Source organism: Falco punctatus (assembly GCF_963210335.1).
Source record: "Falco punctatus genome assembly, chromosome: 2".
Taxonomy (NCBI): Eukaryota; Metazoa; Chordata; class Aves; order Falconiformes; family Falconidae; genus Falco; species Falco punctatus.
This window is the reverse complement of record NC_137581.1, coordinates 8,897,158-8,914,089: the sequence shown is the minus strand read 5'-3', so window position 1 is coordinate 8,914,089 and position 16,932 is coordinate 8,897,158. Positions and strand designations below refer to the sequence as shown.

The following is a 16,932-nucleotide window of genomic DNA, read 5'->3' as shown; positions in this document are numbered from 1 at the left end:
CTAAAATAAATGGCGACAACTTTAAGGTCATTTATAATATTAATGCAATCATTCACCTTGCAGATTACTTGAAATTAAATCTCTTAGCATACTTAAATTATAGGATATTGCCTTATAAATCTCTGTACAATATATCAGTTCATTAATAGTTGATTGTGCTTGGTTTCTGTTATTTTTTCATCAGTGTCCTCAGGGTACTGTTCAGCATCCTACAATTTACAAAGAAAATTATCTAAGACAACAAAAAGTTCATGGCTTTTATTGTTAAAAAATCTGCAAAAAAAGCTGATGAATCACTACAGAGATTTTGTCCAATTTGATGATTAATTGTACTGTAGACAAATCAGTGCATGCTAGCCTGTAGCCCACAGGCATTTATAATCTCAAGCTTTCTAAAAAAAAAAAAAAAAAAAAAAAAAAACAAACAAACAAAAAAACCCCAAAACAAAACAAAACCCTAAGCAATTTCAAAGTTTATTTTTTTGTTCTGAAGCCTCTTGTCCTGTTCTGGCAGAGACCTGAACCAAGGAAATCAACAATAAGGGTGCAGCTGGTGGAAACGTCTCTAGAGGCTCCTATTGCTCAACCTGTCAGTTTTGTGTACGAGTCTTGAAAGTGTAAATAAATGAAACCAAATGTAGGGCTTTACTGTAACCACATTTACTGTATCTCTAGCACAGACTGGCCTTTAATCTAGAACGTGTCCCCCAATCTGCTCTTCTGGCACAGCAGTGACAGTTTTCTGTGTTAGCATGCAACAAAAGCCAAGGCCATCAGCTGATCCCTCCCTCGCGTGTGTCCCCTTTGCAGCCTTGGACAGCCAAATTACCTCCCAGTCATCTGGGCTTGGAGCATAATTCAGCCAAACTCCGAAGAGCACAGAGCAGCATGCAGCAGCGGTCAGCATCCTTCCACAGTGACAAACCAACCTGTCCTTTTCTTTCTTGAGTGTAACGATAATTTTGCCAGGTGAACTTCAATGTTACTCTGAGAGGGTCTTGCTCAAAGCTTTCCAAGAGCATCATGCCTTTATGTAAGGCGATGCCTGTGCTGGCTGCGGAAGGTCAGCTTGTGCTGTGCCTGTCAGAGCCTGTTCCTGCGCAGCCTCGGATCTCAGTGTAGGTTTCTGACCACCGTCTCACAACTTTTTCACGGTTGTTCAACCGCAGCCTGGTGCAGGCTTGGATGTTAGCAAAGATCTGACTCACCTCTTTTGTTTGTTGCTTTTCTAAGCAATGGCTTCCCGTGGACTTCCTACCCCTTCTGAAGGAAGTCCAGGCCCTACTAAGTCAAAATACTCAAGGACTTTTACGTGGGCAGGATTTCATCACCTTCAGGTTGTGAGTGGAGATGCTTAACCTTTATCCTGAACTTTTTGTTCTGAGAATGAGCCTTTCCTATCTGGATGAAGACACTGAATCACGATACCTGCCTGTCTGATACACATATATGAGTATGCTCATTTTCTTGATGCTATCTCACCTCATAGTCTTTATCCTGTCCTCGCTTGCAGGGCAAGTTCCCCTCCTAGCACACAAACTAGAAGTCAGTAAGTGGAAAGAAAATGAAACAAAAGCCTGAGTTTTGTTGCCGTCTTCAGGTTTAGTCTTGCAATTCATTGCACACTGGTACGGCAGCACACAGAGAAGAAGCCAGACTCCTTGCCAACACCCTTTCTCGTGTTGGGTGACAAGCAGGGTTTAAGTATCTAGAGAATCAGGGACTTAGCTACTATTTTAATCTGCTTCCCTTCATCAGTCAGGAACAAGTAATGATGTAAGGCAAAGACTGGTAGCCCATTAAAGAAGACACTTCTGATGTTTCTTTTCTGAGATCAAATAAACAAGACTGATGGACTGATTGCTGTGCAGGAAGAATGTAGAACTTGCAGCTGAGGGGTTTTGTGTTCTTCATGCTATATACCAAACCCTGAGGAACCCGACCACTGCAGTATCTGTAAGTATTGGATAGTGCAGTGCAACCACATTCCACCCTTACTGAACAAGTATCTTTTTCTTTAGAGTAGTCATTTTGGAGGAGTGAGGGAGGAAAAGAAGGATGAAGCTGCAGTAGTTGAGTGGCTGGTTTTGTGTTTTTCAACTCCTGTCAACTTAGGAGCTTTTGAGATCCTTCTAGTGGTGTCCTTTTTCCTCCACAGAAACATAAATATACAAATACGGTCCTATCTTAGCTAGTAAGGGAAATTCACATGAAGCAAAGTGGTGTCCTTTTGCTCCATGCTAGTATACGTATCAGTGATCCAGCAGCATCACCTGTTCTGCTCTTCTGTGGCTTTTGCGCAGTGTGGTGAAGCTTGTGGATATAATTGCTGACTGTTATTCATATATGGTAAGTGTAGAAGCCAGTAATTGTATAGATGTAAACAAGTAACTGAAGTCGTAGGAGCGCTACCCGAAACCACAGCACAGGACAAGACTGTAAGAGGAGCACGGCACTGGCCAAAGAGGTTTTTACATGGAGCTTGATAAAGCAAAGGCATTGATTGCATTAGATTGCATTGGATTTCCGTTTGATTGCGTGTCAGAGGCAGCAGTAGGCTAGAAAAGTGGGGCAAGACAACAACAAAACAGCCACAGAAGCGCTGGTAATTGCCAATGAAAAGCTATTAGGGAGAGGGAGGGAGACTCTGGGGTAGAAGGGAAGTGAGGAGAGATTTGGAGCTGTGAGGAAAGAAGTTGCGTAATCTTTTCACTCCCCTCTGTGTTTTGGGGAAATAAAGCTTTGCACATTCTCTGTAAATAAATAATAGTGCTTTAGAGATAGCACTGCTGGCTCCACCATACACTGTTTCTTCTAATGGGAAATAGCTCAGAAGGCAGCACCGCTGACCAGGAAGATCAGAAAGGGGACTACTACTTTGCCTTTTTGAAGAAGTAGCCGCGTATTGAATAAAAACATTAAAGAATATTTTTGTTTCCTCATACCTGAGACATGTTAAAACTTACTCCTTCCCAAATGTCTAAAAGAAATGAATGTTACTCTCAAACGCACCACCAGGATGTGGCACTGCTTCCTCTGGACATCAAAAATATGTCCTGTCTCCCTTGTCCCTGAATTCTAAAACGAGCCTTGCAGTTCTGGGATTGTCTTCTTTGTGGGTCAAAATGCCACCAGGATGGCCAAGACCTAACCAGAACTGAGCATCACAGCAGGAATCTTCCCATGGCTCACACGGTACGCTGTGTAGCTTTATAATTCCGGGAGTGCTTCCATGAACTCGGCCAGGACAAAACCAGAACGGAATAGATACTGTCCCTGGCTTAGGGATGAGGAAAGGTCTGGGATGGTGTGGCTGAACACTCCCCACTCTGAATTACCCCCACAAAGGTAAGAGCTCTCTGAAGGTTACCATTTGGCCAGAAATAGTGGTACACTGTGTACGTTATGGCTTTAAATTGCTGGGGCAGTTAATTTTTACTAAACTGTACTTCTTGTGGTTTTGCCCCTACGCTTTGTGCTTGGCTTCCAGCTCACTGTGTGCATAGCTGCTTCTTGGGGAGCAGGGGGGGATATACAATGATTAAACCCATGTAGAATGGCAGATCCCTGGGCACAGGTGAGTTTTCTGGTCTGGAAAACCAGGCTGTGTGTTTGCCCCCAGAAGTACCCATGTTATGTGACTTGATCAAAATGACTTGTCTTTTTAGCGTTTTATTTTAGTCGAATCATTTTTATTGAGTCCCAAGGAGATTAAAGGGAAATTGCCTCATTGGGTTTTTGTTTCTCTGAAGCGATTTATCACCTGTAATCCCAAGAGAGATGAAGCAGGTATGATGACAGAGGCAGAATCTGTTACTTAGGTTGCATTCCTTCTTCAGAATGCTTAGGCTGCATGTTTTCCTCAGAAAAATCGAGTTAATTCATTTTATTGCCACTTGGATGTTTCTTATTTAGTACTGGTCCACGTAGACCAGCCTGTCCCTGGCAGTATTCAGAGCTCTACCTTGGGTTCTCAAAGGCATAAATAAGCTTTTGCTCCCGTTACCTCTCCTATAATCTGTGTGCCCCTGAGAGAAACCTGGCTGCTGCTCTTCCCCGTTCAGTCATCAGCAAACCTTTTGCTGAGTTCAGTTTGTGGAGCTTGTCTGTTCCTTCTGCCTTCCTTGCAGAAGGGATTTTAGGAGAGACTAATAACCCTCTGCCAGTTTTGGGCATCTCGTTTCAACAAGTTGGCCACCTCATCTCTGTGGGTGGCTGTTGTCAGCAGGAGGGAGGGATCATTAAAAATGAGAACGTACCTGTGACCCCTGACTCTGAAGCCTGATGTGTGTCTCTTTCCCTTTGCATCTTGTTAAAAACAGTGAATTTGCTGAAGTGCCTGTCAGAGGTGGTTGTTGCATGCTCGGTCTGCGAAGGGACTTGCAGCTCACCGCTGCCAGGATCCCCTTCTGAAGGCTTGAACACCTAACGGAGTCCACAGGGCCTCGACCAGGTGCAGGAATGGGCCCCAGCTGGGTGCCTTAATGGCATTGGAAACCTTTGTGTTTTATTGAAACTGGCCCCTTGGCTCTTGGATTCAGCGTTAGGAAATATGAGCCTTGCTTAGATATGTGCCCGCTCCCCAGTGGGGTTGTGTCAGTAAGAGAGGTCCCTTTCCCCAGGTTTGGTTTCCCTTCCAAAGCGGGTAGTGCCATTAGTGTGTTAACTGTGAGTCTAAATCAAGCAATCTGATTTTGCCTGGAGTAAGGCAAGGAGAAATTGTTCACCTGAATAGCTCCGTGCATGCGGCAGCTGGCAGCGGAGGTAAGCGGCTAGGACTAGGGATGTGGTCAGTGGCGTAGCCTGAAGGGAGCGAATGTGTGTTGTGGCCATTTTGTTTTCAGAGAAGGATCCAGAGAAGCCAGCGTACTCAATGGGAAGGCCTGATTAACATCAAATAAACATAATATTAAGGAAGGGAACAAAAATTCTGAGCAGGGTGCCTCTCCATGCTTGGTTCTCAGTCACCAATCCGGCTATCTAAGCCAAGCCAGTCCTTCCTCAGGCAAAACATACCGTGATGACAGCTGTGAGAGCCCTTCTCCCAAGGAGCATAGTGAGAGCAGTCATCAGATTTTGGAAGACCCAGGATGAACTCTCTCTACTGCAAGATCTGGAGCAGGGATTGGAAAGCAGCCCACTGCCCTCCGGAGATGACAGTCAGAGTCAGGAGCTCCTCAGAGGCAGTGGGTACCTGCCCTCTCCGTTTTGTGTGAAACAGCTTGCAATTCATCAAGCCCCAGGACCGGTGGTGGTGGGTAGACAGCTGGGCTTCAGCCTCTGCTGTGAGCACTGGGTGTCTTTCATAGGTGAAATAGCTGGTGGACACCCTTCAGCACTGATGAGATGAGGCACAGCTAGACACTTAAGTAATAGGAATTTTTTATGGAAAATGTTACATTAAAACAGTAGCATTCTTTCTAAATGCATATTGTAACTTGAAGTAAATGATTTACTAATTTGTGCTTTTAACTCACAGTTAATAACTGCTTCCTACACCTAGATAGCAGCAGCACAGTCCCCCTTTTTTATGAAGATTGACATCTGTGAATACTGCCTTTGAGACAGGCCATGTGTGTGTGATTAGTTTGTTGGACACTGGGCACAGTTCTCAAGAGTTATGCTGGATAAATGAACCATTACTCTCCTTTTTATGCGTTTCTGATCTTTCTGTGTGATTGTGACTTGATCAGTGTTGAAGTCAGCACTTTTGTTTTTCTTCTTTTCAAAGTAAAGGGCTTTTTCATTAGGAATCCCACAGCTGACTGTGGGAAGATATCTGCCCCCTAGAAGAGTCGTGTGAGAGAAGTCCTTGCCAGAGAGAGTAGCCCAATTATCTCTGATTATTCATCACTCATATGGACTTACAATGGAGGTTGTTTTCAAGCTTTTTCTACCTAATATTTCACCCCAAACGGTGACCAGATCTGAACTTACTGGGGCTGAGCAATAGTAAGCAGCAAAAATGCATTTCTCCATTGTTCCAGCTGATACTAATCACCGGCACAACTCCAGCTTTTGTGAGCAGATAACAAGGCAAGGAGAATGTGTGCCACCTCCTGCCAAGAGGAGTCCTCAAGTTAGAGCCCCTGATTTGCGCTGATTAGAGAGCACTGTGAGCACTGTAAGCAGTTTCCCCGGAGACAGATAATGGAGGAGGTTGCTTCTTTGGGGTTAGTGCTGCCTAAAAGGAGCTAAAATATAAAAAAAAATCAACCCATAACATCTGAGCAGTGATCAGTCAATGTGAATGCTACTACTTTGGGTATTGGAAGAATCCCTACTAAGGATACTATTTTTGGTATTAACAGCAAAAAGGAGAAACATAAACCACAAATCTAAAACACGTTTCAAGAATGCTGTCTTCCAGTTCCTAATTTTATTAAAGAGAAGGCATTTTTGTTTAAACCTTGAAGACATTTGTATTGAGAAGTGATGAACCTTCATGCGATCAGGTATACTATTGTCAGAGTAAATACTTCATATTGAGGTTTCACCCAAACAGTTAATTTTCTGTTTCACTTCTCATAATTTTTGGTGGTTTTCATTTGGTAAATGTAAGTGTCAGATATTTGGGGGGGAAATGGTGTTGCGAGGGCAGGTTTGGCTTGGTCAAAGCAAATGCCATGGCAAATACTGATCCAGTCAGATCCCGTTGGAGCTCTGTTGGCTAGAGGGGACCCAAAATATCTAGCTCTGCAGTAGCCATCCACGTCATTGACACTGGTAGCTGGGTGAGAAGTATCGTGCTTTCACTGTTCCAACAGCTGGCAACAAGCTCCCTGGGAAAGAAACACCTCCCCCGCCTGTGTCAAAATTATTTTAACTAGAAAGCTCTTCTGCACCAAGGCAGTTTGCTCCCCAAAGCAAAGGTGTTTCGAAAGGAGTGAAGTTGCCATTAATGATCTTGAGCCTTGGGCTTTTGAAATGCAAATTTAACTTATTAGCAGTCCCTTAAGGTCTCATTTCCATGTCAGTGAATCACCTGGGTTTGTGGTCAGCAGCTCATTTCCCTGCATTTTCAAGTTGTACCTGTTTTATTTTATCTTGGGGTTATTAGTTTTATTGCAAGGCTTATTTTTCTTCTTTTTTTTTCCTTTTGTAGGGGGTTGTTTATCACCATCCATGACAAAGGCCATATCGCAACGATGCTAAACTCTTGGCCTGAAGAAAATATTAAGGTTTGTGGCATGTCTTCTGTGGACCAGGAAATTACAGGGAGTTGGGTGCAAGATGGGACATTGAATGGAACTGCTTTGCATTATTTATAGAATTGCATATTTTAAAGGACAAGCAAAGAATTATTCCCTTCCTCAGGGAGTTTCCAGGCTGGACTTCAGTTCAGCTTCAGTTTCCAGTCCAGGTTGGACTTCAGAGACTCTATCATGTTCTATGTGGTCAAGAACAACTTTTTCAAAGGTAGCAGGACCTTGGTCAATAAAAAAGAGCGTGCGTGATAATAAATTTGTACAAAATAAGGATCCTAGTGAAGAAGGAAGACGTGTTGAAGAAGTGTGTGGCTAACTTGTAACTTGTTAGATGTAAAAAGCTGTTTAAGATAGCTCTGTAACCAACTTGCTTGTGGGAAGGAGTCTTCCCAAATGCAATGAGTCATGCAACATCCAGAACACTGGCAACTCTGCAAATAATGTTTGATATCCAGCAGCTGAAAATATTACTGATGCCCCACCCAAAAAGTGATCTTGTGAAGTGTTTTTTGCTAGAGCTCAGGGCTGGGCAAGTCCCTGGCATGAAATAAAGTCAACACTGAAGACAGGTCTTGCCAGTCACCTCCTTCCATCAGTCTGAAAGTATATGTGCCTAGGAATTTCCCTGGCTATTGACAGAGCTTTGGTCCCCTATCGGTCAGCTGTTTCTTCCAGGAACAAAGGTTTGGCAACTGAGAAAACCTCACAAGCATTCTCTGTTTCTAAGGGGGGGGGGGGGGGGGGGGGGGAAGGAATTTAACATGATTCCAGAAAAAGTAATCATATTTCTATAACCTTGTCTTTGGAGCCATGGAGAACAGATGCAAACCAGATATTTAGTCCTTGCTCTGTCCAAAGATCTCAATATTTCCATTTGTTTCTGACTCAAGACTGTGAGCAGAACTCATTATGGCTAATAGATACGTTTGTGCAGATGGGGAAACTGGCACAGAAAAATTAGAGTCTGTTGTTGAAACAGCCCCCTCTGGCACCCAAAACAGACCATAGGAAGGGCAGTGGTCCATGGAAGAAATTCAGATTATCTGCTTTCCAGTTTCGCCAGACTACAAAAGCAGCTGATTTCATCAGTATCACTATTTTGGACTGCAGGGTTCCCTGTGTCTTTGTACACAGAATTCTCCGTGCCTGAACTGGTAGGCACTGGAACACTTGAGATTTTGAGATAAGTAGGGAGGCACCTGGGCTGCACCTAAGTCCCTGGAGGGACCCACTGTTTTTTTGAAAAGGCTGAATGCCAACAACTAGTGAGTCCCATTAAAGACAGTGAAGAAATACCTGGAGATGCTGTCCATATTTTGCTTTGTGGCTTGTTAAAGCTTCATGGCAACAGCATTTACTATAGAAATGGGAAATCTGGGTCATACGTAGGCCTGGATCCTCTGCCAGGAGGGGCTGGAAGAGTGCTCTGCTTAGCTTTGCAAAGCCTCAGCCAAGCTCAATGTGCCCCACCTCCACCCCTCTTGTTGAAGCTGGGCTGCTCTAAAAGAATCATAGTGCCAGAAGCAGAACAAGCAAGAAGAAGCCATTTCTGAACATACTCATGTGGGAGTGTGAGGGTTTTGTGTCCCTTCCAGGGTGACTAATGAATCCTGCCATGAAGAATCATTGGATTAAATGGTGATAGCCCTCATCAATACCTCCCCTTGCTAGTTTTCTCTTTGGTTGCTCAATCTTGTATTCTTTTCTGCACAATGGCTCAGCTAAAGCAAGAGGGATGCAGAGAATCATACAGGATAGCATTGTGGTAGGGTGTCATCCTGGCAGTTGTGAGTTCAAACCATCTCAAAGTGAGGATAATCCAGAAACTGTATTTTCTATTCCAAGACAAGTGTGCTGCCATGCTTGCTGCTGCTACTCCCTCCCTCCCTCCTTCCATAGGATGCTTACCATAGAAGTGCACTCAGCATCTTGAATCCCCATCAGGGTTACTGCCACACAGGACTGTTCAAACTCATCCTTCCACGTAGCGTTTTCTGTTGGTGCATTCAAGGCAGAGTATCTGTTCATCCTGTAAAAGCTGACCTCAGCAGCCGATGCAGAGAACTGGGAATGCCAACAGTGGCACTTGCCTCTCTGCATTGCCTCGGCAGCTTGGAGAGCGGCTCTGGATCACAGCTGGACCCATTGCAAAACTGGGCTAGCTACCTACATTGGCTAACTGGATACAGCCTATGGTCCAGAGTCATCTCAGTTAATGTCAGCTGCCTGAAGAAGACTCGGTGCCTAACCTCAGCTTGTGAGTACCTCTGCAGTGATCAATAAAGAGGGAGATGAGCATCTTCAAAGAGAAATACCCCTTTCATCCCTTCCCAAAACAGCTGCTGGAGGGAGGAGGTGCACTCTGGAGGTTTCTGTCTCTCCCCATCAGCTATCAAAGAAGTTTAGAAGCTGGTTAGATGGTTGGCTTAAACTGCACACCTAACCTTTAGCCAAAGACTCGACTAGAGTCATCCAGAAAATTTGTAGCACAGCTGGAAGTAGAAAATAGGTTCCTAATTGTTAAAGCAGTGGTTCAGTTAGAAGGCTCTGTCCTGCTCAGCCAGAGATTAATGTCCTATTTGTTGAGTTCTGATCACATGAATATGAGCAACTGAAAACATTCCTTTAATGTGCTTGTATATCAGGTACCCACTGGAACTGTGCACTTTTTTTTTCTAGTGTTTTTCAAATCCAAAGAGCCACAAACAAATGTGAATCCAGTTTCCCATCACTGATACAGACAGCAATGAATGTCTCCTGTGCTGTATTTTCTGTTCTTCTGATTTTTCTTTGTTGCCTTGAGGAGCTCTGGTACCTACAGGATGCAGCACATCTAAGGCTGAAGAAATTTTCTGTCTCTGATGGATATCTGAGTGCTATTGAGATCTTGCCCGAGAACATTTATTTGTTTAGATGAAAGCGGATCTGTGCTCCAGAGAAATATTTTGATTAATTAGAGATATTTTTTTTAATATTCTTCGCATAGTTAGGATTTTAACTCCTTTTCATGTAATTTGCATCCATTTCAGGATAAACCTGTAGCAGTGCATGTGCTTGCTGCTTTCCCCGTTCCCATTACTGCTTTCCAGTTCCAACTGCATCCTCTGGGTGTAGTAAAGAAGTGAGCTCACACCCAGAAACAGATGGAGCCCACACAAAAAGAGACTTTCCCATTGGTAACATTTCACATTGACTCAGAAGGAAAAACAAATAGGAAAATGTTAAAAAATGGAGATGGGTAAGTGTATCACTGCCATGACTGAATTTCCCGTGTCAGGGATCATCCAGCCTCTAGCCTAAGGATAGGTGTATAGTCCTTTTATTTGTAATAGATTTTTCATTGAAGGATCACTTTTAGGAATTCTTGTCTCCTAGTGACAAGAAAGTGGCAACAGCACAACACCACATATTCTACATATAGGAGGACCATTTCAAAATATTCCCTATTACATATTAGTTGTCACTATTATTATGTGCAATACAACCCTGGAACGTATCGTGCCTCAGACTGCCAGAGGTTTTGGGATTTTTTGCAGGAGGGCAAAGCAGATGTAAAAGATGGAATAGGTGCATGTGTCTTCTGTTTCTGTAGTTTCTCCTCAGGCTTATTCCTGAAACAGTGGTTTAGGTTGAGGGAGAAAATAGGCTTGGGATGTGTATATAGTTTATGTTGAGTAAGAAAGGACGCTGCACCAAATGAGTACAGTTCTTCCTGAAATAGAAAAGTACAGCAAGAGGTTTATTCCATTCCTAAACAATTAAATGCTTCTCCATCACAGCAATAAATGAATGCATCTTTATTATCTAGCCCCTCCCCAAGGAAGTATATCTGTTGAGATAGCTTCTAATTTCCCATTCTCTTATTTTCTCACTAAAGCACATGCATGTGTATGTCCTAAGTTTAGCCTTAACTTTGCAGATCAGAAAATAAAGGACTTTTTTGCCGTGTTCTCCTTTGAAATCCAAGCTAAACTTGAGTCCCCCGCAGTCTGATAAACCATTTGATGTGAGCGCTTTGTTCTCTGAAGTGCTGGGACAGCGCTGAAAGTTGAAGTTTATTATTGTATTTACAGCTTTTCTCCCGCAGTGGGACTGGACTCCAGTATATTCCTGTTCTTACTGGATTTCAGGACTGCCCGAAAGAGTGCCTGACCCTGGGGACAAAACGAACAGAGTAGTTAACCTAAAAATTGGGAAGTTTAGTCAGATCTGCTCGGTCATTTGCCTCCTAAGGGATCAGTGATGTACAGTGAGGGCCGAACAGCTCAACTTTAGGCTTCTAATTTGGACAACATTAAGCAGGCTTTTATTTCCCTTCTTGTCACAAAGAAATGATACAATAACAAGAAAACCCTAAAATTATGGATCGGAGATTTTGGTGAGGTAGCACGTCACAGTATTGCTGAAATGCCAAAGGCCAGTTGCACAAGTTAAATGGCAATTGTTTAACTCCCAACTGGGTGGGAAAAAAGGTCAAATATTTAATACCTGGCATGGGAGCCCCACCACAGTCCATGCTGCTGGCTTCTGCCTGCCCGCCTTGCAGTCAGGGGAACCAGAGGCAAAGGGACCCAGTGATAATGAGTTTTGGTTTGATTATCCAGTGTTGGCTACTCCACAAGCTACTCTACAACAGTATGAAGACATGAGCTTGTTAATTCCACAGATGCAGTTCATAAGCACAAACACTTTTGTACAGCGCTCTTTTTCCAGAAAAAGAGAGGAAAAATCAAAGCCAGATCCCTTTTGTGATGCTTGTTATACAACTCAAGATGCACAAAAAGCCATGCTGGTTGGGCTCCGCTACAAGTGAAGTGTTGGCAAACAGAGCTGCTGCTCTCCCACACTGCGAGCAGCTACCCATCAAACGCATTATCTCTGCCCCCAAAAATGAACGGCCAATTAACGTCATGTCATGTAGAAGGAGCAAATATCCGTTGCACGATGCAACTGCAAAATGGCATCAGCGTGAAGAGAGTGGAGCTAGTTTTGCTTCTAAAGCCTTGGCCACACCATAGAACAGTCTCATTTGATCCTCCTAGGCTATCGTGGTGACAGATGGAGAGAGGATTCTCGGCTTAGGAGATCTAGGAAGTTACGGCATGGGTATCCCGGTCGGGAAGCTTGCTTTGTACACAGCTTGTGGTGGAGTTCACCCACAACAGTGTCTCCCTGTCCTGCTGGACGTTGGCACAGACAATGAGGTAAGACAGTTTTTCATAAATCTAACGGGAGGGGGGGGGGAGAAAAAGAATTGAGATCAATGCTTAAGTGAGGCCCGTTCCCTAAACGTGGAGACAAAGTCAGAGCCATCCAAGATAAGATGATGGCTAGACCAGCACTGCAGGGAAGTGGGGAGGTTTCATTCCTCTTTGATGCTCAAGAAACTCTTGCTTTTCTGGGGAACTGAAATAAACACTAAATAGCCTCGTGGTCCCCTGGTGAGAAGACTCAGAGCGGTGCCAGTTGGAGCTGAAGGGTCAGCACCACCTTTCAGCACGGCAAGGTGAGCTGAAAGGTTTTGTACAAGTCCCGGATTTATTCTTCCTCTGGTAGTTGTGAGAAAACCGGCAGATACTCGTGTCTGCGTAGAGGTGACTGTATTCCAGAAAATTGAGAATCCCTGGTGGGTGGTTTGGGAATGATTAATTTCAGTGTTTTGTCAGATTGCACACTTCACTGCACATGATAAGCAGACAAGAAGACTCCATCTGTTTGTAGATTTTTGCCTTATGACTCTGGCTCAGAAAGGCCGAAGTGCAACATTTTAGCAATGCCAGAACAGACATCTGCGAGGATGTCATTTTAAAACGAATATCCTATAGTTATTTGTGATCGCCTGGGTTTGTCCATTTTTGTGAAATGTACTTGAGCCTCACTTGACCCCAAGTAAACCAAACACATGTTTTTTTGAGAGAAACAACAAATCTGGGGTATAAGAGCTTTGAGTTTGTCTATGAAGACAAATGAGTGCCGACATTTTGAGACATGCCAATGCTCACTGGAAAGCTAGATTTTCTGCACCTCTTTCACTCCAGTCCCAAGTGTGTCACACTAGACACTTGAAAGGAATGAAAGAAAGCAAAATCTGTGGCCCTAGATGACATCTGGGATGAGATTCTCCATTACTTCTTTGGTCTTTGGTCCCAGGATTACTTTATCCCTTTAGCACAGTGGCCTGTCATGGACTTGTGGAAGACAGGGTGTGCTCATCTCAGCCTGATCCACGGTCTTTCCTGAAAAGTGGGAACTCTGAGTTTGGACCCTCTGAGGCTAAAGCTGGAATTAAGTCTCTGTCTCTCACTTCTAGTTTCCAGTCAATACAGCGTTGCCCTTGACTTTGGCTCCTTCATCTCCTCCTTCTCCTGCATGCTGGAGGAGCCCCCCAGAGCATGTTCTGAGCCCCCCAGCTGGAGTTTCCCTCCAGAGGGACCTGGGTGAAAGTGCTTCCCTTCCCATGGGAAGCTTCTGACCATGCATGACTATCTGTTTCTATCTCAGCATCCAGGGGACACTAAAATCCAGAGTGGCCCCAATGATTTTTAGGTATCTCCAAGGGTTAAATTGTGTCAAGAAAAGGGACTCCCAGAGTCAGTCTTGGGCGCTTTGATACTGCGCAGGATCAAATGTAACTTATGTGTCCAGGAACTTCTTTGTGGAGGCAATTTCCACACCTGGGATTAAGATATAGAAGTTGCTGTTTTCCAACAATATGAACAATATATTTCCTCACAATATAAAGAATTTGTTTATTTATTTAATGGGTTTCTCATGTGCATAAACCCAGCCTAACTGAACCCTAAGCACGTCACAGGAGCACCCTGCCCCACAAGTAAACCCATTTATCAAGCATCCTGCCCCATGAATAAACGTGTTTATCAGTGCAGAAATAAGACACCTCTTCCAGGCATTCATCCTGTCTGTCTCTGCCTGTTAGTATGTGGTGAGCCTAGGGTAACTGTGGTGTTAACACAGGAACCTCAGGTAGAATGGAGTAAATACAGCAGTCATACCATAGATTCAGCATCAGTTCCCACCTTGTCTTTTAACAGTCCATGATACTTTGTATACTCTTTCAGCAAATTGATGTTTTTTCAGAGCTTGGCATTTCTCAGCTTGCCTGCAGAAGAATTTTATACTCTGTGAACCAGCCCCGGAGCACACCGTGCTAGAGGAGCAATCAGTGAAGTAATGCAAATGAGTCTGCTTTCTGTTTCATGGCCCTGAAGAGTTAATGTATCATACTCGGAGGAAAACCTTTTCATCTTTAATTCTAAGAGAAAACAGCTGTGGCTGTAAAAACAAATCTGGTTTTAGCATACCTGCCAATACTTAGGGCCCCTATGGCTGCAGGACAATAGGTTTGAGATGGCTCATCCCCTTCTCACATGGATGATTCAGTTCCTGAAATTGGACGGGAAGTATTGTTGCTTTGCAGTGACTCACAGAGGTGTCACCTGTCTCCTGCCACAGTTTGTCCTGAAATTTTCCTCAAAATATGCGCTGTTTCCATGCTGAACCAGTCCTTTTTAGGTGGCTTAGGGGTCCTGACTTAACACCTGCTGGACGGGTTGGAGGAACGGCCTGTTTATATATTCGTAGTGGGAGCCAAAAAATAAACTAACCTGTCGTATGAAAATACCTTGCCTTGACACCTGCAGATAACCAAGGTGAGTGCTAAATAGGTGCAGGTCTTGGGAACATTTTGGTGTCTGATCACTGGTTCCGGTCAACGCTGGAATGTCGCATAAAGACCTAAATGACACATGTCATTTCAAGTTGCTTCAGGCGATCTTCATTGCTCAAAGCACTGTCTACAGTCAACAGGCTTCCTGGTAATGTCAGTGGAAAATTAAGAACTGAATGAACAGTAAAGACTCCCCACACAAGGTCAGTCTTATGCACTAGCAGCGAGGCACCTTGGCAGAGAGCCTTTGGTAGAGCTGTTCTAGACACAGAGCTCTATTTCCTACGGCAGTCAAGAAGCATTACATCCCTCTGACTTTATTTACACAAAAAGATAGCCCGTAACTTCTTACGCAAACACTTGCTGCTCAGGAAGCGCTGTGTGACCCAGCCTTCACTGCATAGTAAGTAAAAATAGCATGACCACAACAGACAAACTTTTTGGGTAGGCTGGGACATAAATCTCTGTCCATCCATGGAAGAGAAGATGTCAACAGAATTGCTTTGTGTCCTAGGCTCTCCTGAGTGATCCACTCTATATTGGACTGAAACACAAGAGGGTTCGTGGGAAACAGTACGACGAACTGATTGATGAGTTTATGCAGGCAGTTACCAACAAGTAAGTGGGATTACATACATGGCTCCTCTGGGCTGCTTCCATTTAAGAACAAATGTTGCAACTCGTGAAATAAACATTAGTATAATTGATCGCCCAAGCAAAGAAAGGTCATTTAAATGCAAGTCTCCTGGGTGGTCTACAAATGGCTCTTTGTGCTTGAGCACTCTGTGTCAAAAATATTTGTCTTCAGAGAACTGAAATGAGACTATTTATAACCATTTCCTGTCCATATAGGCCAGAGGTGTCAAACATATGCCCTGTGGGCTGTATCTGGCCTCCATCATGCATTTATGAGCCTCGTTCAGCACAGGCAGAATCTAAACTTTGGTTTGTTTACATTTTGTAAAGGAAGTTTTTAGATTTCACCATTGTGAAGGAAATCATCTCAATGGAAATGGCATGTTACTCCACACGGTGATGTCTGAGTCCCCAGACTGCCTGTCTATCGCTTTGTTAAAAATAGGAGCTTCCCTGCTGGCATTTTAAGTCTGTGAAGTGAGATGGCCAGGCATATAAGTGTATAAGCATTGTCTTTTTAACGGTGGCACAGAGCAAGTTTGCATTTCCATTCTTACTTACTAGCTGGGCTAGAGGGTCTCTGAGGTACCAGGGAGTTTGGGAAGAGCAGAACCACAACCTCAGTGCTGTATGGGCACCTCTTGCACTGCATTGAGTTCCTTTCTGGAAAAAAAGAAGTATATTAGAATCTCCATGACTATCAGGAGAAGTTACCATACGAAGGAAATTGAGAACAACTGTTAAGGAAAAAAATAATAGTCTTTGGAAAGCCCAAGCTCCCAAGCAGCTTTTTCTGCCTTTCCCAAAGCAGCAGGTGATACTGATAAGGACTGGCAGGGAGCTGCAGCCTGTGCCTGATTAATAGGCTGCTGCCTGTCTGTGTGTTGTAGGATCTTTTCTTCACAGCTGAAGGGGGTATGTTTGATCTTCCCTCTTTCTGCATGTCTAGCCGGCTTTATGAGCATGTGTGTGTTCCTGCATATATGGAAGGGAGTGGGTGGTACGTGTGTCATCAGCTCACAGTTCATCCTTGAGGTCGGAGGCATCATGCCCAGTGTCTAATGACAACACCTACCCATCCATTGGGAAGTGTATCTTCTCCATGTCTGACCGCCCAGCTGGCTGTGGGTGGAGGGATGTAGGAAACAGGGGCTGAAATGCTGAGGACCATTCAGTGACAGCTGATGAACCAAGTTTTGAGAGGGACGAGTGCGTCATGGAGCATTTCAGCATCTTGTTGATGTGGTGGTTCTGTGCGGCATGTGTAACGCTGCTGTCAGGACAGGAGTCTTGCCTTTGCTGTTTAGCAGCGTGGTGTAGACATGTCCCATGTGACAGCCAGCCAGTACATCAACCCACCCAGCTGCAACTGCCCACTTACTGTGCAGAGATACTTGCTGT

At 44.1% G+C, this 16,932-nt stretch overlaps 1 protein-coding gene across 1 annotated transcript in view; it reads left to right on the top strand.

Annotated features, from left to right (window-relative positions):
- The window catches only part of ME3 (malic enzyme 3), a 134,585-nt gene that overhangs the window by 84,575 nt on the left and 33,078 nt on the right, over positions 1-16,932 (top strand). Inside the window, exons 4-6 of the mRNA XM_080375916.1 lie at positions 7,106-7,181; positions 12,251-12,412; positions 15,410-15,513. Of these exons, the coding sequence (XP_080232042.1) occupies positions 7,106-7,181; positions 12,251-12,412; positions 15,410-15,513 (342 nt within the window). The remainder of the gene's footprint in view (positions 1-7,105; positions 7,182-12,250; positions 12,413-15,409; positions 15,514-16,932) is intronic.